Source organism: Hyperolius riggenbachi, chromosome 9 (genome assembly GCF_040937935.1).
Source record: "Hyperolius riggenbachi isolate aHypRig1 chromosome 9, aHypRig1.pri, whole genome shotgun sequence".
Classification (NCBI taxonomy): domain Eukaryota; kingdom Metazoa; phylum Chordata; class Amphibia; order Anura; family Hyperoliidae; genus Hyperolius; species Hyperolius riggenbachi.
In genome coordinates this window covers 189675858-189699288 of record NC_090654.1, presented here as the reverse complement: position 1 = coordinate 189699288, position 23431 = coordinate 189675858, and the positions used below count along the sequence as shown (strand labels likewise).

Genomic DNA, 23431 nt, shown 5'->3' with positions numbered 1-23431 from the left:
CTCATCCCTTCTCCACCCTGTCTTCCTCCTTCCCTTCCCCAGCTGCCCTCTTTCCCTCCATCCCATACCTTCTCACTTTCTCTCCTTACATTGCTTCCCCACCCTCTCTTTCCTTCCATCCATTCCCCACTCTTTCTCTATCTTTTCTCCACCCTCTCTCTTTTTCCATCACTTCCTAATCCTCTTCCACTTTATCACTTACCCCCCCCCCCCCCCTCCCCTTCTACCTTTGTCTCGTCCCTTCTCCACCCTCTTTTCCTTCATCCTTTCCTCTACTGCTCTCTTTCCTTCCAATTCTTCCCCTTTTCTTCAACTCCCTCCCCATCCCTCCCCCCCCCTCTCCATCTTTTTCCCATCCTCTCTCTCCATCCCCTCCCCACCCCCTATTTTCCTACATAACTTCCCCACCTTCGCTCGCTACATCTCTTCCCCACCCTTTCTTTTCTTCCATCCCTTCCCCTCCTATTCTCCAACCACCCATCCCTTCCCCTCCCTCTCTCCCTCATCCATTCTCGACCCTCTCTTCCCCCATTCCTTCCACAACCACTAACCCTTTTCTACAACCTATCCCTCCATCCATTTCCCACAATTTATCCCTCCATATCTTCCCCACTCTCTGTCTCCTTCCATCCCTTCCCGATCCTCTCTCCCTACGTCTCTTAATCACCCACACTCCCTCCATCCCTTCCCCATCCAATCTCCCTCTATCCCTTCCCCATCCTCTCTCCCTCCGTCTCTTTATCACCCTCACTCCCTCCATCCCTTCCCCATCCTCTCTATCTCTTCACCATCCTCTGTCCCTCCATCCCTTCCCCATCCACTCTCCCTCTATCCCTTCCCCATCCACTCTCCCTCTATCCCTTCCCCATCCAATCTCCCTCTATCCCTTCCCCATCCTCTCTCCCTCCGTCTCTTAATCACCCTCACTCCCTCCATCCCTTCCCCATCCTCTCTATCTCTTCACCATCCTCTGTCCCTCCATCCCTTCAATATCCATTCCCATTGGTTTCTTTGTCTCTCTACTGTTTCTAAAACATAATGTACTTGATCCCTGTTCTGTGTCTAACCTTGACTTGTATTTTTGTGTTGAATCTGTAGTGCATCTGGCATTGCCTGCACTTCTGTCACAGCAAAGGAGTGAATTGTGACTTTAGGACCTCAGTAATATCAACTGTTGAGTCAATGTTTCTTTTATGTATTCGGATCTGTTCAGAAAATAAAGGATAGGGCTGTTCTGAGAACATTCCTTTGGTTGGTATAATACTAAGTACTAGCAGTAGGAGATGACGTTTTATCCCTGTACAATACCACTTAACAGCAGGCAGCACTTACTTATTTTTCCTTTAATTTAACTGTTCTTATTTTTGGTGTTTTCATGGAACTTAGCAGAAATTACAAGGGGCTTTTATTCAAAACAATGTAACAAGAAACTTGGTGATGCTTCTCAGTGACTCTTTATAATATTTTGTTCTTTAATTTTTACAGCAACCACAACTTGAAAGGAAAGACAGCCAAAACAGCTCCCAGCACAGTGTATCAAGTCACCACAGCGGGCACACAGCCTCCCCCCTGCGCAGTGCCCCTATTGTCCCTGACTACCCATCCAGCGAGGCACCATCTGTAGACCAAGTTGAAGGCTCAGGACAGAAGAAGCCTGATCCATTTAAAATCTGGGCCCAGTCCAGGAGCATGTATGAAAGCAGACGTGAGTATTCCCGGTCTACTACCTGGACATGCTTGATGAACCTTTTTTTAGAGTGATTCTGTATCCTCTGCTTGTGACAATGCTGCCATAGTAAACAAACCTTTCTCCAAGCTCCTCAGCTGTTCACTATTTCAATGCGCAGCCTCCAGTCCCTCCGACTCACGTTGTTACAAGATTATAACTTATTGGATGAAAAGCCCTTTAATTTACAAGGGGGTGTAGACAACACGTTGGGAGGTGGGACTTGCCTCTAGGTCAAAAATTAAAAGCCTCTTTCAGTAGTATCAATGAGGGGTATTCCAGCTGTACCAGAATTAAAGGGGCACTATGGCGAAAAAGTGTAAAATTTAAAGTACATGTAAACATGTACAGATAAGTACATTTTTTCCAGTGTAAAATGAGACCTAAATTACTTTTCTTCTTTGTTGCTGTCACTTACAGTAGGTAGTAGAAATCTGACATCACTGACAGCTTTTGGACTAGCCCATCTGCTCATGGGGGATTCTCAGCATGGCCTTTATTCCTTATAAAGACATTCCCTGAAAAACACTATTTGGGTAAAAGAGGCGCCCTGGTGTGTGATAAAAACGTTTAAAAACAGTTTAAAATTTAGTGAAAGCACAGGCAACACGTTTCGCGGGTCTGAGCCCGCTTCCTCAGGCCAATAGCAGTGCCAAACTAAGCGATAAGTTTATCCTCGAGAGGCTCCCCAAGCTCCAAGTTGCCTGTACTTTCACCAAATAAAATCTTTTGTTGTTACAAAGATTTTGTCATCATTGAGGTAAGCTACCTCATTACCTTTTAAACGTTTTTATCACACACCAGGGTGCCTCTTTCATCCAAATAGTGCATCCATTACCCCCGCACGTCACCCGTCTTACGGCGGAGACAGAGCATCCGTGGTTCTTCCACGGTAGCGATCTGCCTACTTTCTATTTTCAAAGGAGTGCGACCACATCCAGGTCCCCGGTGACACCCCCCAATCCCCCCCCCCCCCCCCCGCCCTGAGGGGAGTCTTTGTCTCCACCTGCTTCCTGCAGCCGGTTGCCCCTCTGCAACCCACCTTTGTGAGTAGTTTTCTATTTCCATGATTATCATTTGTCTTTACGTACCACACCATTGGGCTCCCCTTTGGTCTTCTGTGTATTTTTCCAGAGAGTGTTTCAACAGCCAAACCAAACCAAACCACATTCCCTGAAAAGGATTTATACAAATATGCTAGCCAGCCTCCCTGTTTTTGGCAGTTGGATGGAGCAACCTCCAAGTGCTTTTGAAAATGAAGTAAATTTTGAAACACCCCCTCCCCCCCCATGAGGAGATAGGCTGGTCTAAAACCTGTCTGTTCTGTCAGATTTCTACAACCTACTGTAAGTGACAGCAACATAGTGGAAAAGAAGTTTGTCTCAATTTAATCTGGGAAAAATGCACTTCTTCTTTGTTTATGTTTACATGTACTTTAAATTGTACACTTTTTCGCCATAATACTCCTTTAAGGACTAGTTATATTGGGTTATTGTATTATTTTCATCAGTTTACTTTCACTTTGTATTTACATTAAACTGCCATAGAACAGTTCCTCTTCTGTTCTCTTGGTGTTCATGGAGGAATGCCACATCCCAGTGTTTCCATCTTATCCCTTTAAAGTCATATGAAACTCTGCATTTCTGCTTTGCTCTAAAAGTTTATTTACAGCATAAAATCTACTACCAGTGCAGTTTGTAGCAGAACAGAATTCAGACAGTTAAACACAGCACTTTTTTGTTCAGTGTAAAGCTCCTTGCTTCAGTGGGCAGCTCCTGGTTGCATCCAAGAGGTGATGACATTACCTTTTGTTTACATTTCTTTGTCAGATACATTTAGTAAACATTAGCAAAGAACTGAAACTGAGCTCTCTCTGCTTTTAGTATGCGTGCACCTGAGAAGTGATCAGTAGATAGATTTTAATATTTATAAATACAGCAGCTATGCAATTAAATGCAATGCCAGCTTTTAGGCCTGATGCACACCAAAAACCGCTAGCAGATCCGCAAAATGCTAGCAGATTTTGAAATGCTTTTTCTTCTTTTTCTGTAGCGTTTCAGCTAACATTTTGCGGTTTTGTGAAGCGGTTTTGGTGTAGTAGATTTCATGTATTGTTACAGTAAAGCTGAACAGCTACTGTAACAAAAAACGCCTGGCAAACCGCTCTGAAGTGCCGTTTTTCAGAGCTGTTTGCGTTTTTCCTATACTTAACATTGAGGCAGAAACGCATCCGCAATCCAAAATCTGCAGCAGCCCGGGAGTATGCGTTTCAGCAAAACGCCTCCCGCTCTGGTATGCACCAGCCCATTGAAATACATTACCCTAGCGGATCCGTACCCGTAAGCGGACCGCAAACCGCAGCAGAACCGCTCTGGTGTGCACTAGGCCTTAGAGAAGATAAACTGTACTTTGTGAATTTGTAGACAGACAATATTACTTGGACACAAAAGCAAATATGGTAACTGTATGGGTAATAAAAAGTAGGAAAAAACATTTTTATTGAATGTTCTGTCGCTTTTATCCCACTTTAAGTATCGATAGCTGTGAATATTACAGGTCTTGTGGTACTGGCTTTATCTAATTTATCTCAGAACCTGCATAACTTTTTGTCAGTAATAAAGGGAGTGAGCTGGTAACTCTAATCCTAAGTTAGAGCTGGTGCACACTGAGCGGGTTTTTTTGGCGTTTTTGCAGCCGCTTGCGGCTGCGGATACGCTTGGTCAATATATCTTAATGGGGTGGTTCACACCAGAGCGGGAGGCGTTTTGCTGAAACGCATACTCCCGGGGTGAGGCATTTTTTGGATCGCGGAGTCGTTTCTGCCTCCAATGTTAAGTATAGGAAAAACGCAAACCGCTCTTAAAAACGGCAGTTCAGAGCGGTTTTGCAGGCGTTTTTGTTACAGAAGCTGTTCAGTAACAGCTTTACTGTAAAAATATATGAAATCTACTACACCAAAAACGCTTCCCAAAACCGCAAAATGCTAGGTGAAACGCTACAGAAAAATAAAAAAAAAAGCGTTTCAAAATCTGCTAGCATTTTGCGGATCTGCTAGCGGGTTTTGGTGTGCCCCAGGCCATACTGATGGAAGTAAGCGCCCCACATTACTCTGTGGTAGGGGACAGACTGCAAGAGTGCTGGCCCTTGTCTGAGAGTCGGAAACAAAGAGCTGTTCTGCAATGGCCATGTGACTGGAAAGTAAAGTCCTTGAAGACTGTTTTAATAGTCTTCTTCATCCCATGTTGGCTATTATACGGTAACTGTACTCAGGGGCGCCTCTAGCCATTTTGTCACTCCAGGCAAGTAAAACCTGTAGCGTCCCCCTCCACCGCCCCATGACAATAATCGTAATGCGGTAGCGTTTCACGAAAAAAATAATGCTAATGCGGCAGGTTTCACCAGAAAATATACGTATTGTAGAAGCGTTTTACCAGAAAATAATCATAATGTGGCAGCATTTCACCAGAAAATAATCATAATGTGGCGGCGTTTCACCAGAAAATAATCGTAATGCGGCAGCATTTCACCAGAGAATGCACGTAAATGTGGCAGCGTTTCACCATAAAATACGCAATGTGGGCAGCGTTTCACCAACAAATACACGTAATGTGGGCAGAAAAGGAACAGAGGAACACAGCGGCAGCTGCCTGCAACTTACACTAAGCAGATGCAGCTGAAGCAAGTAACAGAACACCCATGGGCGCGGGACTTGGTTTAGGGGCTGGGCTTCATTCAGGGGTGGGGCTTCATCCAGCAACGTGACGCCCACAGGACCAATGGCACTCCAGGCAATGGCCTGTACTGCCTATGTCTAAAAGCGCCCCGACTGTACTATACACTGTACTATGTTCTATACAGAGGGTGTTGGCTTCAGTAATGAAGTTTTTTTATGTTGAGATCCACTTAAACTTCAGAAAAACCTTCCTCAAACATTTTACATTGTTTCCTTTAATAATTTAAATATTGTTTCATTTTCCCAGTAAAGCCTGCTAGAGCTACATGCTTGCTGAATGCAGATTTAGCTTTGGCGTGCTTGTTTTTCCCTTCGACAAGCACTACAGAGGAACTGATTGATGCAAATTTCTTTGAAAATGACTGCATGATCAGCATTTATGTAACCTTGACCTACCCATCAGGAGCCCGCTATGTTTCCTAGATAGGAAGCAAATGGACTAGCCGTTGCACGTTGTCAGGTTTTGTCAGCGTGAATCCACACAAATCCTTTTCACGTCTGTGACTGACATGTTCCACATCTGGCGTGTGCACAGTAACGAGCCTGTGACCGGCAGACATGTCCATTTATAAAAGTGCCTGAAATCCTTAGCTGCTTAATCTTCTGCAGGAGCACATGATCTTCCAGACTGAGCTGGTGCTTACCTGAGATGGTCAATGACATGCTAACCATTCAGAGTGGATGCTAATTTTATGCAAAGATATGCAGTTAATTAAACCAATAAAATGCAGCAGCAGCTGAATTGTATTGCTCCAGTTCCAAGCTGAATACATTTGTATAAATTTGGAACAAATTTGCATCAGCCAGGAATTAATAGCATCTTATTGACCAATACAAAAGCTCTGTACACACGCTAGATGAAACTGGGCCAAGGTGGTCACAAACGACCGCCTCTGCCAAGAATTGAGTGTGCAGCAGTCCCTGACGTTTTGTACAGTGATCCGCCAGTCAAACCAAAGTGGCTGATCACTGAGAACATTGTTCTTTACTTATTCCACCCAAGCTGCGACGTCAGTCAGGCACTGGTCTGTCAGCCCTCCTCCCCCTGCATCTGCAACAAAACATGTTGCTAGCCTAGAGGCTAGTGCTGCATTTGTATAGTGTCAGCCCCACACTGTGGCCAGAGGGATTGTTCACGATCTCTCATTGTCGACATTCCTCTTAAAGAGGTATCGTCACCATAAAAATCAAATTTCAACAGCAACTGGTCTGAGTGTATTAAGTGATAAAGATGCTAATCCTGCATTCAAAACTTTTAAAACGTTTTCTGCTGTTATGATTTGGAGTTATCATATACCTTAGGAGCACTGGCTCTTTAGTAGTCGGTGCCAAAGAATTGCATGCTAGGGGTTATTTTTATCTATAATATATTCATCCTCTTCCCTTTATTTCCCTGCATGCTGCTTATCTAAAACCTAATCCCCTACTCACTTGTGTTTACAAGCAAGGCTGAGGTGACTCAGCGATTGGAGGAGACGAGAAAAAAAGTAAAGGGCAGAAATGACATCACGAGTTAGCCTTTACTGTGGGCAAAAGACATGACCCCCACCAGGAACAGAATTCTCGTCATTTAATATATAACATTCACTGAAATCAAAATGTGGACAGTACAATACATATGTTATGTAAGTAGATCAAGTATTTATCTACTTACGGTATATATGTGGGGTTTTTTTTCCCTGGAATAGTATGGCTGATCCTACTGCTTTAAGTGTGTACAAGGCTTTAGGCTCACCATTATCACACTTAAGGTGACCATACATGTAACAAATTTTTCCAAGGATATCCGGACGATTCAGTCATTTGATCAAATCTGCTAGAAATCGATGCCATAAAAGATTCCTGATTGAATGATTTCTGGCTGAAATCAGTCGATTAGGTCGAACACGCAGGACAGAACATTTCAGCGGTGGATTGGGAGCGTGTCTCTTGCGGCGTTCCATTCGATGACCAACAAAACTACTCTTACCTGTCCACCAGTTCGGGTCTCTTCTCTCCACGCTGGCTGCTTTTTCAGCTCCGTGTCCCTGGACGCCTGTGTAATGTAATACAGAGGCCAAATACTAAAAACATCTAGTGGTCACAGGGACCCTAGTGTTTGTCCTCTACATTATATAACACATGTTCCCTGGAACTTGGAAGAGAAGTAGAAGCCAGCAGGAGAGCAGAGACTGGGACCACGCAGTGGACAGGCTGCTACAACGTGTGGCCCAGGGGGAGGAGACTCAGGAGAGACACACAGATTTCATACTGAAATCCATTGAAAATCTGTGTGTAATGTGTGGAGCCCTTTGATCAGGAAGAATATCATACGATTCAAGTGCTTACACAACTTATTGTGTAAATCTACTTTGGTAGCAACATACAGTGGTTTGCAAAGGTATTCGGCCCCCTTGAAGTTTTCCACATTTTGTCATATTATTGCCACAAACCGGAATCAATTTTATTGGAATTCCACGTGAAAGACCAATACAAAGTGGTGTACACATGAAAAGTGGAACGAAAATCATACATGATTGCAAACATTAAAAAAAAAAACTGCAAAGTGGGGTGTGCGTAATTATTCAGCCCCCTGAATCAATACTTTGTAGAACCTCCTTATGCTGCAATTACAGCTGCCAATCTTTTAGGGTATGTCTCTACCAGCTTTGCACATCTAGAGACTGAAATCCTTGCCCATTATTCTTTGCAAAACCGCTCCAGCTCAGTCAGATTAGATGGACAGCGTTTGTGAACAGCAGTTTTCAGATCTTGCCACAGCTTCTCGATTGGATTTAGATCTGGACTTTGACTGGGCCATTCTAACACATAGATATGTTTTGTTTTAATCCATTCCATTGTTGCCCTGGCTTTATGTTTAGGGACGTTGTCCTGCTGGAAGGTGAACCTCTGTCCCAGTCTCAAGTCTTTGGCAGACTCCAAGAGGTTTTCTTCCAAGATTGCCCTGTATTGGGCTCCATCCATCTTCCCATCAACTCTGACCAGCTTCCCTGTCCCTGCTGAAGAGAAGCACCCCCAGAGCATGATGCTGCCACCACCATATTTGACAGTGGGGATGGTGTGTTCAGAGTGATGTGCAGTGTTAGTTTTCCGCCACACATAGCGTTTTGCATTTAGCCCAAAAAGTTCCATTTTGTGCTCATCTGACCAGAGCACCTTCTTCCACATGTTTGCAGTTTGCCACAAGCCATGTGGGGGACACGGCAAACGGGACTTCTTATGCTTTTTTGTTAACAATGGCTCTCTTCTTGCCACTCTTCCATAAAGGCCAACTTTGTGCAGTGCACGACTAATAGTTGTCCTATTGACAGATTCCCCCACCTGAGCTGTAGATCTCTGCAGCTTGTCCAGAGTCACCATGGGACTGCATTTTTGATCAGCGCTCTCCTTGTTTGGCCTGTGAGTTTAGGTGGACAGCCTTGTCTTGGTAGGTTTACAGTTGTGCCATACTCCTTCCATTTCTGAATGATCGCTTGAACAGTGCTCCGTGGGATGTTCAAGGCTTTGGAAATCTTTTTGTAGCCTAAGCCTACTTTAAATTTCTCAATAACTTTATCCCTGACCTGTCTGGTGTGTTCTTTGGACTTCATGGTGGTGTTGCTCCCAATATTCTCTTAGACAACCTCTGAGGCCGTCACAGAGCAGCTGTATTTGTACTGACATTAGATTACACACAGGTGCACTCTATTTAGTCATTAGCACTCATCAGGCAATGTCTATGGGCAACTGACTGCACTCAGACCAAAGGGGGCTGAATAATTACGCACACCCCACTTTGCAGTTATTTATTTGTAAAAAATGTTTGGAATTATGTATGATTTTCATTCCACTTCTCACGTGTACAGCACTTTGTATTGGTCTTTCATGTGGAATTCCAATAAAATGGATTCAGGTTTGTGGCAGTAATATGACAAAATGTGGAAAACTTCTAGGGGGCCAAATACTTTTTCAAACCACTGTAGATATATTTCAGACCTTTTCACATAGCAGGTTAGTGTTTTGTACTCCCTGTTGTGAAATGGGATACAGGAGACTGCATAGTGTAGGGTGGAAAGACCTCAATTTAAGAATAAAGGTGTACCAGATAGTTATTGATGATTTGCTTAGTTTTCATGAGTATTTAATCTTGATTAAAGTAAATTGCTACCCAATTAAGCTAAAGAGCTAAGAGTGCAAGAGAGACTCCATTAATTGCATTATTGACCAGCTGCCATCAAGTGAAAATTTTTAAACTTTAATAGTCACAGTCAGAGTAGTACCTATGGAATGTACCTGCTCTTTTATTTGTGATACAAAGTTGATTATTGCCTCTGTTTTCTTATTGGTTTATGTAGACGGTTTCATGGGGAAGGACGAGAATGGGGATACTGCTTGCTGTAGATAAGATTTGACATCAGACTATCAAAGAATATATTCCCCAATAAAAACTCAGCCACTGAAGCTACAAGACCGGGTAATCATGTATGCCTGGAGTTGGGCTTTAAAATAATCTTTGCAAACAGAATAATTTTCTTTCATTTCTCTGTAATAAGATATTTAGTTTCTCAGTGGCTCACGTATGACCCACTTTATGGCAGTGTAGCCCTCTCTTTGAAATAAGACAATACAAATAACATTTATCATGTATTGTGCCTTTCTCCTGGAGGACTCAAAGCACTTGAGCTGCAGCTACTAGGGTGCACTCTATAGGCAGCAGCAGTGTTGGGGAGTCTAGCCCTAGGACTCCTTACTGAATAGGTGCTGGCTTACTGAACAGGAAGCGCTGAGATTTGAACCCAGGTCACCTGTGTCAGAAGCAGAACCCTAAACCATTACACTATCCACTATAGCAGGGTAAGGGCCCTTTTCCACTACTGGCGTTTTGTAATCCAATCGCAAAACTCTAGGTACACCAAAAAAAAAAAATTAGAAACCATGGTGACTGTTTTCATTAGTGCAATCCGTTTGTGGTGCAAATTTTTCCTAATAACAGTTGTTGTCCTGCTGCATTTGGCAATTCAGCTCCTATACTTTGTAAAGTAGCACAGAAAAATTACAAATAATTCAGCTATTCCTCCTTTTTTTTTTTTTTTTTGACGTAAAAATGAAAGAATGCACCACAATCGCAGCATGCTCTCGACTGATTGTTGTGGAATGGTGACGAAATCTCAATCTGTGCTCAGATACAACATGATGCAGCTTTTTGCTGCCGGATAACCGTATCGGTGACAGTGTGTGTTTACAAAGATTGCCGTTTGGCTATATTAAATGGCAGTAAAGGAACTCTTGGCTGGCAGATGGGAGGCTGAACTGCATGACAAGTGTAGTTCAGCATCCCTTGTGAAAGAGGCCAGATCATATGAGGAGCCTAGTTATTGACTGATCTGTACTCAGAAACAGGCCCTGGTAGGATGAACAATTGAACATGTTTATTGCATTCAAATGGGTTGATGAGATGGTACATTCAGATATTTCATGTTTTATTAAACTAAATAAATAAGGAAAATAATAGTTGTGTTTACAAAACATGTCCGAGTCACATATTATTCTCTAAACGGGATCTTAATTGGAAAATCTAATAATCTATGACCCTTAAAATCTTTACAGAGTAATGAGCTTGTGAAACATGGCTGAGTCATAATGGGATAATATGATTTTGTGACTCACTGTTTGCCCCTACTCTTATGTTTGCTCCAAGTGTCCATGTTAAATATATATATATCTCAACAGAACCCAGAACTGAGCAAGGCAGAAGCTAATGGCAGTTAGGATAGTAAGTGAATATAAACAGTGTATGGAAGCAAAGTTCTGCAGTACAACTTACGGTGTGTGTGCACTAACGGTAACTGTCACCAGCAGGGATGGGGCTCAACCCCTCCGGCAACCACTCAGGGCGAGTTCCATACAGATGCGTTGCTGTCTTAACAGCTAGGGACACATTCTGTTCCTATGGAGGGGGGGGAGGGGTGCAATGAATCATGAAGAGGAAGGGTTAAGGAGAAGAACAATGGTCTCAGTATGTGCTCTCTAATGATCCGGCACTCTAAATCTATTGGCGTTGCATCGTGGCTGCCTCCATACGAAGGTGAGATTCTTGGCTGAGGTTCGGCCCGTCGGGTGTAAGCATGTGACACAGAAAGCAAGAGTTTTGCAGAATCCCTGCATTACAGCAGATTCTATGTTGTCCACATAAGGAGGTCATTCACGAGGAGATGAGAGGAATTTTAAGATTTTGTTTCCATTAACCTAAAATTACAGGCTCTAAAGGTCTCCAGCACAGCTACACAAAGGCTTTTGTTTTTCAACTGGAAAAGTTCATTTATTTCCAAAGGAGAGACTTATAATTTACTCTAATCATCGTGATGGCTTTCAGAATTTGCCTTTTTCAGTTTGCAGTTTAGCCAGTCAAAAGTGCCACGATAAAAATATATAATAGAAACCTTGGATGGGGAGAAGATTGCATAATCAAAAAAATGTATTTAAATTCATATACAGGCAATAACAATTAATACTAATCTAAATCCTTAAAGTGTAACTCTAGTCCCAGAAATGGGTCAGCACTGCTTTTAGGCCACTAGGCGCAGTTTTGCAGCACTTGCCGGCAACCAGTGCTACACCAAGAGCTACACCAGTGGATCCCTACGGGGATGGTTGCACTATCAGTGTTGTGATCGCAGAGCGATAGCGAAATGCTATTTGCAGCACTTTGGGAGCAATCGCATTTGTGGCTGCAGTAGCCAAATCGTAATCGCTCCAGGAATTGCGCTGAAATCATGGCCCTCCCACCACTGTGGGTCCTGTGGCACTTCTGCCATGATGGGTTCCCAGGCCTAAATCTGGCCCAGGTGAATTCAATGGGTTTTATATGTGTCATCCACAAACTGGCGATCATTTGCTCTCTTACCTGCTGTTTGAGTAGATTCTGAACAGAGAAGATCAAAGGAATACCCCTGTTGCTTATTTGGGATCACATCTCAGTGTGTTTACACTATCCCTTAAAGTGGATCCGAGATGAACTTTTACTCATTACATAATTGTGTTCCTTACATATAGTTTATAGGGCATTCCTCAAGCCAAATACTTTTTTGTTTTTGTTTTAATACTCTAATTCCCTATAAATTAAACAAGCCTCGCCCACAGCTTCTCCAAAACGCCAAGGCACTCAGACCTATGTAGCAAGGGCTTGTGGGAGCTCAGTCTGGGGAGGAGGAGGAGGAGGTGGTGTTACTAGCCAGAGATTTCAGAGGCAGAGTGGGGGAGGGGGGAGTGAATTTTTCACAGGCTGAGGGGTGAAGATGCAGTTGCAGATTACCTGTGAAATGATGACAAACAGAACATGGCTGCCCTCATTGTATCACAGGAATACAGCATCATTAACAGTTGAAGCTGTTTGCAGCTAGATTTGCTCTGTAAACTATCTAAACTTTAGATTAGATATATAGACAAGTTACTTGTTATAGTTAGTTTTTCATCTCAGATCCGCTTTAAGGTGGCCACACACAATACAATTTTTTAAATATCTGTTCAATTTAAGAATTGCAATCAATTTTTCTGACTGACTGTAACGTTTCAAAAATCTGACCAATGTACCACACACCTATGTTCAATTTTTCCCCAATTATGATAAAAATGATTGGAAACTCTAAGAAAATTGCTAGGGTGTGTATATTAATAAATCCACAATCTAACACACACCATAAAATCTTTAGAAAGATTGAAGAAAAATATCTGGCATTCCGGATCGATAAAAATCGAAGAAAACGGCAAATCCGATCGAATTTTTCAGTCGAATGAAAAAAAAGCTTTTGATTTGTTCGGGCGATCCGATCGTTTTTATCGAATTGCCGTTAAATCGGATCATTTTATTGTATCGTGTGTGGCCACCTTTAGAGGGATGAGCTTGAGGTAAGTTCACCTCTCCTGACCTTCTGAGGAACACCCATATAGCTGTATTGGTATTGTAGAACTCCAGTGTTGCTCTACAATACAGTCCAAAAGCAAAAGTTTAACTTCTCTTCAGGATTCAGGTCACTAGACTATTTTGTGGCAAACAAGAAGTGGAATATGACTTAACTTTATGCAGAAGTAGGGGAGGAGGCGGGGCTGCACATACTTTCAGAAACCGAAGAATGTTTGTGTCATCTCTATCCTCCTTTTTGAAAATGCTAGTTTTAGTGCTGGTCCCAAAGGCACAGACAAATGACCCATACATGTGCCAAACAGAAGTCACCTCATTTAATATTCCAGTCCATACAACTTGGGAACAAATTTGTTTTTAATGTAGTTTCCTGTAGGCAGGTCTTGGGCTTACAATTGCTCAACAACTACTTCCTGTGGACAGTAAGTCTGTGTCCTCACTTAGAGGACAATTTTTTTCTGCTGTATTGCTGGAAAACGTAGTCTGGCATCTACTGTTCTCCTTACTTAAAGAGAACCTGAACCGATAATTAAAAGTTAAAATAAACATACACGTCATACTTACCTTGTGTGTAGTCTACTCCTCAATCTCTTTCTCCTCTTCTGCGTCCTGTTTGTCCACTGTAATCAATGGAATTCTCCATCCTCCATTTTTAAAATGGCCATTACCCCATAAGAGCTTCCTGGTCCATACACTGTTAAACTGTAATATCATCCACTTGAGCCTTAGGGAAACGTGGATATTACCTTGCACATTCAGTTGTAACCGACAGCAACTGGTATATTTTAATTCTGACAAAATCTTGTCAGAATTGGAAGGGATCACTGTAAGAAGAAAATGGTGAGCTTCTGAGAGGAACTGATAGTGAGGTACATATGTAATATTCATTTGCAGCTACATCATGTGTTTAATTTAAATAATTTTCCTCAGTTCATGTTCCCTTTAAAGTGTCACATAATCTAACCTGAACGACTTGCCTATGACTGCAGGAAGAAGGGGAGAATATGACATGCACTGGACTCAGCTTTACCAGTGCATGTTGGAAAAGAAAGTCAAGAGGTATACTGGCTGCTATGGGTTATGGACTTTCCCATCAGGTTATTATTATTTAGTAATTATATAGCGCCCACATCTTTCGCACTGCTGTACAGAATATATAGTCTTGTTAGCTACTGTCCCTCAGAGGAGATCACAATCTGATCCCTACTATTTAGTCATATGTGTATTGTAGTTTAAAGTGGACCTGAACACGGCAGAGATCTTATTTGTAAACACAGGATGTTATCAATAAGTCTGTTTCCATGACAGCAGGAACTAGACAAACTGCAGATTTATTGCAGGATTTGTATCCGCTGTAATAAAGAAAAGGTTATTATGCTGTTGCTTATCTTTTAGAGCAGAGAGGAAGATTTGGGTTCAGGTCCACTTTAGGGGGGAAGCCAATTCATTTATCTGTATGTTTTTGGGACGTGGGAGGAAACCGAAGTGCCTGGAGGAAATCCAGTTACAACATGCAAACTCCATGCAGATCGTGCCCTGGCTGGGATTTTAACCGAGACCCAGTGCTGCAAGGCAAGAGTGCTATCCACTGTGCCACCAATAGTCTTCAGATTTTAAGCATCGGGTTCTTTACTAGCTCTCCCCCACAAGTCAATGGCCTAACCGCAAGCTACATCTTCCCCCTTTATACATTGATTTTCTTCTTTCTGGAAAAGTCCTGATATTGCCTTCTGTACTCAGCTCAGTTAATGGTATTGACATGTATAGACCACTATTAAGATCATTAACAGAATAAAGCGGCTAAGCATCAAGAGTAGTTTTCCAGTAACACTCCACTGGTTAGTATATGACCTTTCACTCGGGCGAGGTAATTTGCTGTGGCTCTCCAGCTACAGAGGAACTACAGCCCTCAGCTCGATGCTCCGTGAGGGTTACATTTTACATGCTTATCTGCCCTGTGAGTGATTCAGTCGTTTCATAAGCTTTAATGTTTTTACTAAACTGGATTTTCGTTGTGTTTTTTTTATTTTTTTAAATGTACAGTGAACTTGGGTCTTTAGGACAAGATTAGAAGTAGACCTGTAGATCAGCATGTTTTCTTTGTACAATATATATTGGAGGCTGAATGGGAAACCTAGTTTACCTAGGGAGGTAATGCTGAGAAGAAAAAAAGAACAGGGCCCAAGGACAGAGACTTGGGGAACTCCATCACACAGAAGTGAGGAAGAGGCACTATAGTTAATAGTTTTAATGGAATTTTCTGATAACTTTTAGGAGAACATGAGGGTATTTTACTATAGATCAGGTGAACTGGGCAACACTGCACTCGGATACATCCGCCACCCGCCACAATTTGCAATGCTAATTTAATTGCTATGGACGCCGGGGTTATAAATTCTGTCCCACACTCAGCTATATAATAGAGGAGAGCTAGCATTTAGCTTTTACATAGCAGATTGTCCGCTACGGCTAAGCTGGAAATGGGCTATAGTGTAAATCAGGTTAGGCATATTGGTAGGAGTGTTAGGCATATTGATAGGAGGGTTAAGGTGAGAGTAGGTGTTCGGCTTTTATATACAACAGTTGGGAGACTGTATAATATTGGGCATCAGTGATCGGCTAATGTATAGCCGAGAGCCAGCATGCGGCTTTTACACTGTCAAGATTTGGCCACGCAGTATAATATTAATTGAACCTTACTGATATTAAGAAAAACAAAAATTTGCTTTCCTAAAACAGAAAGAATTTGCGATAATTCAGGTTGGAGTGAGCTCGAGATGTCTCCCAGAGCACCACTGCTGAATATATGCAAATTAACCATTGTACCCTTAGAAGCTAAACACACCTCCAGAACCGCTGGATTGCAATGATGTGTCAGCTTGTTAAATTGTACAGAGCCATAATAATCCAACATGCATACAGACTGTTTCGGATTGTTTGATCCTCATCAGTGCATGGCATGGATTAATTTGGCTCTATGGAGTAGGGCTTGTAAACTGATATTAGTACGAGAGGGATATCGAGCAGGGGCTTTGCTAGGATCCTGGGAGATCCGGAGCACCCCTGGGCACCAATGGACAGTGAATGTGCAGCGCGCTGCGGCAAGAAATGGCGTGGCCGTACAGCTGGGAGGTGGGCGTGGTCATGGGTGGGGCCACATGTACATGAACCTAGCAGTGGTGTAATTTAAATACCATAAATACACAGCATTTCACATAAATAGGCAGAGTCCCCTCACCTGGCATCTGGCTTATCCTTGGCTGGCCTGCGGTGGTGATGCTGTGCTGGCCTGGCTGGCAGTGATGCTGAGGCCTAGCTGGTGATTGCTGAGGCCTGGCTGGAGGTAGTGCTGTGTTGGTCTGGATAGTGATGATAATATTGTGCTAGTCTGGCTGGAAGTTATTCTGCAGTGTTGCTGGGCTCAGAGCTGGCTGGCATGCTATGTGCTATATACATAATTTATAGACTTTGGTAGGGATTAGATTGTGAGCTCCTCTGAGGACAGTCTGTGACATGACTATGTACTCTGTAAAGTGCTGCAGAGGATGCCCGTGCTGTATAAATACATAATAATATGGTAGGACATTAGGTTATCACTATGGTAGGAATAGATTGTGAGCTCCTCTGCGAACAGTCGGTGGCATGACTATGTACTCTGTAAAGCGAAGCAGGAGATGTCAGGGCTATATAAGTATATAATAATATGGTAGGATATTCGAGTATGGCTTTGGTAGGATTAGATTGTGAGCTCCTCTGAGGACAGTCGGTGAGTGGTAACATGACTATGTACTCTGTAAAGTACAGCAGGAGATGTCAGGGCTATATAAATACATAATAATAATATGGTAGGATATTAGACTATGACTATGGTAGAATTACAGTGTGAGCTCCTGACTGAGGACAGTCAGTGACATGACTATGTACTGTGTAAAGTGCAGCAGGAGAGGTCAGAGCTATATAAAACAAAAGAGGGAGAAAGAGCACAAGAGGGGATGGGGAAGAGTACAAAATGGAGGGGGTATATGAAAACTGGGAGCACAAGAAGAGGGGTTATGAAAACAAGGGGCGGAGGGTGCAAGCTGGAAGGGAGGGATAGAACAACAAAGAAGGGGGGGGACAGCTTTACCTCCAGCTACATGGGATTGACAGTCGCACAGGATTCAGCAGCACAGCAGTCTGTCTGTGCATGCTACCTGAATGTCCCTCCAGCAGGAAGCTCCTCTCTGGCCTCTTCCTGGGCTCTGTCTCTCTCTGCGAGGGAAGGGGGGGGGGGGGGGGGGGGCACTTCACACTCTTACCCCCTGCCAGGTCACTCAGAGTCCAATGTAACTGCAGGGGGGAGAGAAAGCAGGACAGCCACACACAGCAGCATCCCAGCTCCAGCTGAAATGGAGCTTTCAGCTCAAATGAGGAGCCTCACATGGCAGGAGAGGTTCTCCTCAGGCATTGGCTGCTTGGTCCCATGTGACCCCCGCAGCCATGGCAACAGCAGGGACGCTGCTAACCCTGTACATCGGGAGGACTGTCAGCATGCGGGCACACTAGATCCCCGCCCATATCCGGGGCACTCCCGACAGGATACCGGTCCTGTGCCCCGGACCTAAGGCTCTAGCGACTCCCCTGATATCGAGGCTTTTATATTCATTTTCTTTTGCACAATACCAGTTGCCTGGCAGTCGAGATGATCTCTTTGTACTACTACTGTAGTGTCTGAATCACACACTTGAAACAGTTATGCAGCTAATCTTGTCAGATTTAGTCATAAACGTCTAACCTGCATGCATGTCGGGGTCTATCGCAAAAATTAGTAGAGGCAGTGGATCAACATGACTGCCAGGCAACTGGTATTGTTGAAAATTAAACAAACACCTCTCACTTTGTGTTCCTTTTCAGCCTTGTTTCATGCTGTCAGTTTCAGATTTGTCTTACCTCAGGCCACACAACAGGAAAATAGGCACAATACATTTATATAATGGTGGAGCCATGGATGCCTCTGGGCTTTGTAACAGACATGCACAGTGTTTAAACTTAATGTGGGAATCTCTATGTAAAGCTTAACCGTCCTCCTGGATCAATACACAAGTACAGTCATTTATTTTATGGGCCACCCGCTAGGAAAAGCTTCCTAATGCTCCATATAGATTGGATGCGTACATAACTAGCACTAATTTATGTGTTCTTTCAACAGGAAGTATTCTAAAGGCTTTATTTATTTTATTTCCTGTGTTTATACATGCTACATGGATAATAGTTAAGTTGTTACTATAGAAGAATGCCGTATCCACCATCTCTTCCTGCTATTGTCCATTCAAAGGATGCTTTCTGACTTCCTATTTACATGGAAGAATTACTTGAGTTCTCCATTCTGTCACTGGTACCCTGTTGTCATGGTTATAAGATAACAATTGTGTAACAAATATTCATGTAGAGAGGAGTTGTGACCTGGGTAGGCAGGCATCGTGCAGACCAGCACCTACTGCAGCCATTTTGTCACTCGGCTTTGTAGAACCACTTTCTTAGTAGAGATGCCGTACAGGGTTTATATCTTGATGGGCATAGCCAGGCTCGCTCAGAGGCACACAGCTAAACCATAATGATACAGGTCAAGAATCCGTAATTATTTCTGCTTTGTTTGTTGACCTGATTCTCTATTTCACAAAATAATTTAGCCAAACTGGTTGAAAATGCTTGTAGAACAGTCATGCAGCTCCAGTGAATGTGCAAGTAGCCATATAAAAAGATGCCAAAGTTCATTAACAATGTAGTCTGCTCCTAAGACCTCTTTCCCATAAGCAGCTGAAGGCAGTGAATTCACTGCTTGTTAGCTGCTCCCGTCCACTGGCCGGGTGCTTGCTAGCACTTGGCACAGTTGGTAGACAGATGCCTGCCCCTCATGCATGCATCTGAGCACAACTGTTTCCATGCTCAGATTTGACATCAGATGTTTTTTCACCACTGGGTAAGGCCACCCGGTGTCAAACATGATTACCGAATGTTGCCCAATCGGCTGCATGCAATAGTGCTACCTCATGATGTGATTTTTGTACATAATGCAGTTGCACGGTTGTTTGATTACTGTCTGAAAGTGACGCATTCAAGATCACACATGGCTTATGGAGACGTTAATTCAAAGTTCATATGAGAGAAGCTATGAATGCCTGCCTGTGCCAATGGTTGTTCAGAATCTAAAAATATTTATATGCAAGGTCTCACAAATAAATCCTAATTGCCCAAGAGGATCTTCCAGGATACATTTGTCTCTTTGAGAAGTTGTGGTTAATATCTTATCCTGTTGTTGGGCTATTTTTCAATGAACAACTGACTGGCAGCCGGTCATGGATCGTTCTTTTACAACAACTTTTTGTCTAGCATATGGCGGTCAAGCTCCTGTCCTGGAGGTCCTCACACATTTTTGTCACAGCTCTAATTAGTTGATGTGACTGAATCAGGAAAGGTGTGATTTATCAAGTAGATCACATTTCTTAGTTTCTCCTATAGACTGGCACAGATTTGGCCCTTGATGACTGGAGTTCAACAGCACTGGTCTAGCATGTAAGAGGCCTTCATTTTGTTAAAGAGGAACTTCAGCCTAAACAAACATACTGTCATTAACTCACATTAGTTATGCTAATTAAAATAGGTAATATAATCTCTTACCCACCCCGTTTTAAAAGAACAGGCAAATGTTTGATTTCATGAGGGCAGCCATCTTTTTGGTTGAAAGAAGGTGACAGGGAGCATGAGACACAGTTCCAACTGTCCTGTGTGCTGATCACCCCTCACAGTTGCTAGGCAACGTGAATAACAACATAGGAAATCCCAGCATGCTTTGCACAGCATCAGGGAAAAAAAAGCCCGGGCAGTTTTCTTTGATGGGTGGAGCTTAGCTAAAAATGCAGCTAAAAATGAAGCTTTGGTAAGAAAAACAAAGTTCTGATGCTGTGAAACTGTTAAAGAAACACCAAGCCTTTTCAGTTCTGCTGAGTAGATTTTTTGTCCGGAGGTTCACTTTAACTTGATCCTAGCAATAGACTGAACCGATTATAAATCAATGCAGAAATCTGTGTCTGACGCACAAGTTTTAAAAGTTGACATAACTCGTCCCTTGATATGTGTGTGTTTTTTGTTCTTCCTAAATATCTCTATCTCAAGAAAACTATGTACAGCTTGTAGCGATATGGATAACATTGAGGTATTTTTTTGGTCAGATTGTGTGAAGGCGTAATGAATGTATTTTAATTTTTCATTTTGAGTTTGGCAAGTATGAGCACTCTTGTGTGTATGGACTTTGCATACAAGATGGCTGCCTTAACGTCAAGGAAACAGGTTGTTTTTAAGCTCTTTATCTCAGGCTCATCTCTTTTTCAGCTTCTGTATGACAGCTCGCATCCCTTCCCTGTACACAGATTTTCTTCCTGGCAACTCAACACAATGAATAATTAATGCCATGTTCCTTGTATCAGCCTATTATTTTGGCTTTTTTCTTTTTGCATGTAAAATAACAAAACATTTCTTGTTTTTTCTTCCCCCTCCCCCCCTCCCTCTTTTATCTTTCAAGTTCCAGATTTCCAAGAGCATGATATCTTCCTGTGGAGAAAAGAAACTGGGTTTGGATTCAGAATTCTTGGAGGGAACGAGCCAGGGGAGCCGGTTAGTAGTTCCTGAAAACAGGTGGCGCTACACAGTGTGTATAATGTTCATAAGGGAGATTTCAGGATGCCAATTGGATTATGTGTGCACATGGATGCGCTTGCTGGGAATTATATAAAAATAATGCATTTGCAGTGCACAAAACAGTGTTCAGCTTTTGATTACAGCAGCTCAGTAGAGTATGCAGCAATTTTAAGTTAAGGAAAACTCCAGCTAAGCTGAGTATGCATAATTGTCAAAGAATGCCAAGTCAACCATGCCCAATGTCTGTATGGCCCATCAGGCTCAAGTTTTGTCTGTGGATCTGTCTTACATTTTGCCTGGGCTTATGACTAATAAAAGACTCCCACAACTGACAGATATTGTCAGGTCAACATGAAAAAAAAACCTCTTAGCTGCAGCAGTGTGATAATCAGGTAATCAGTTAGGGCTTGGGCATAGCGTCACATTGCACTGCAACTCAGGTGGCCATATGTTATGTGTTAAAACACATGGGACCAGCATTTCTACCTATTGCAGACCTGACCCCAGTCAAATATAATACATATACAATTTCAATCTATGGATCAATCAGCCCCTCTAATAGCAGAAAAATACAATAAAGAACAAAAATGAGGGTTTAAAGCAACACGGTGGCGTATTGGTTAACGCTCTTGTCTTGCAGCACTGGGTCCTCGGTTCGAATCCCAGCTAGGTCAACATCTGCAAGGAGTTTGTATGTTCTCACCATGTCTGTGTGGGTTTCCTCTGGGCACTCTGGGTTCCTCCTACATCCCCAAAACATACAGATAAGTTAATTGGCTTCCCCCTGAATTGGCCCTAGACTACGATACATACACTACACGATACATACACTACACAATACATACACAGACATAGGACTATGGTAGGGATTAGATTGTGAGCTCCTCTGAGGGACAGTTAGTGACAAGACAAAATACTCTGTACAGAGCTGTAGAAGATGTCAGCGCTATATAAATACTAAATAATAAAGTAAATCAAACATGTCAGAGATGTCAAAGTTAACCAGGGATGGCATGTGCGGATGAACGGCAGACCGCGGGCGGATAGCGTGGGACAATTAAGTGTTAAACATAGCTTTTAATTCCGATATTCATTAGTAGTCAAATGTGACGCAGCACAGTAAAACGAGTCCTTAAAGTGTACCAAAGATGGTACACAACCACTAATTTATACTTTAATTAGCGCTAGTGAATCATCCAAGGTTCACTTTTAATCATGTTTAGTTCCATGTGACACAGCCCAACGCACAATTTTCCAAGGTCATAGGTCGTGATTATGAGAAGTAAAAACCTAGAATATGGTGTTCTAGTGTACAACCATATTTGGAACGTTCTCCGCATTCTTAATCGGCCAATAAGCGGGATGCCCAATCCGTAATATATAGCAAACAGTAGTACAACTGTAGTCGGGATTGATTGGCATCAGATTGAGTGCTGCCTCTGCATTATCTGATGTCCCTGTGTACTGCACACTAAGGGCCTGTCTCCACTTGCCAGTTTTTCTGATGCATTTTTCACATGCAGAAAAACAATGGATAGCAATACAAAACTGTCAGACAACTCGTACGGGTTCAGTGCCAATAAGCAGATCATAACCCCAACAGAAGCATCAGTCTCCTCGTTGGTTTGCAACAGACAAATGGGAATCCTCCCTCTCCAGGGAGCATTCTCATTGGTTCACTGAGATCCAATGGGAGCCTGATGCTTCTGATGGGACTCTGATCTGTATTCCAGCTCTTCTTCAGTGCAGAGGACTGAGGCGGAGGTGCCAGTGGACCCGTAAAGTGGTCCTATGGCGACATGAGTGGAACCAGATGCACAGTGGAGGGTAAGTGAACATACACGGACCCAGCAACGTAAGCTGGGCAGATCCGCGGTTACTGCTCTCCAGAAGCAGTCGAGTCACCAGGAGATTCCAAAGCTTAGCCACACACGGCTCAGTATTTTTTTTAAGCACTGCTATAAAAGATGACTTTTCATTCAAAGATTGAGGAGGAGGACTAATGCGAAAAGTTCCCAAGTAGTAAGAAAGCCCATAAACGTTAGAAAAATCATTGTCTTTTGTTTCCCCGTGATGAGCTGGTACCGCCAGAATCTGCATGCCACTTTCACAGCCTATAACCTCATTAGAAGTAGGGATGTACATCTGACCTGTTCTTTCTTATTTATACCCAAACTAGGAGATAAAACGTCCTAGAGGCTATTGTGCTGTCTGTGCATGATTGTAAACCTCTTCAATGCCGATAGCTAGCTAGAAGAGGAACTCTGTGAACTGTAACTGAATTGGCCATTGAACAGGAATGACATTTTATTTTATACCTTTTAAACATTTTATTTGGCCTTCAGATGCTATCAGCCACAGACATTTTGACATTCTTCAGTCCTTCTATGTACCCACCTGC

The 23431-nt window shown here is 42.8% G+C and overlaps 1 protein-coding gene across 17 annotated transcripts in view; it reads left to right on the top strand.

Annotated features, from left to right (window-relative positions):
- The window catches only part of MAGI1 (membrane associated guanylate kinase, WW and PDZ domain containing 1), an 869123-nt gene that overhangs the window by 798234 nt on the left and 47458 nt on the right, over window positions 1-23431 (top strand). For 16 of the 17 annotated variants that reach the window (XM_068253813.1, XM_068253811.1, XM_068253812.1 and 13 more), the window contains 2 exons: window positions 1486-1705; window positions 20915-21006. In XM_068253813.1, coding sequence (XP_068109914.1) covers window positions 1486-1705; window positions 20915-21006 — 312 coding nt within the window. The remainder of the gene's footprint in view (window positions 1-1485; window positions 1706-20914; window positions 21007-23431) is intronic. The other variant, XM_068253809.1, reaches the window with a different exon arrangement.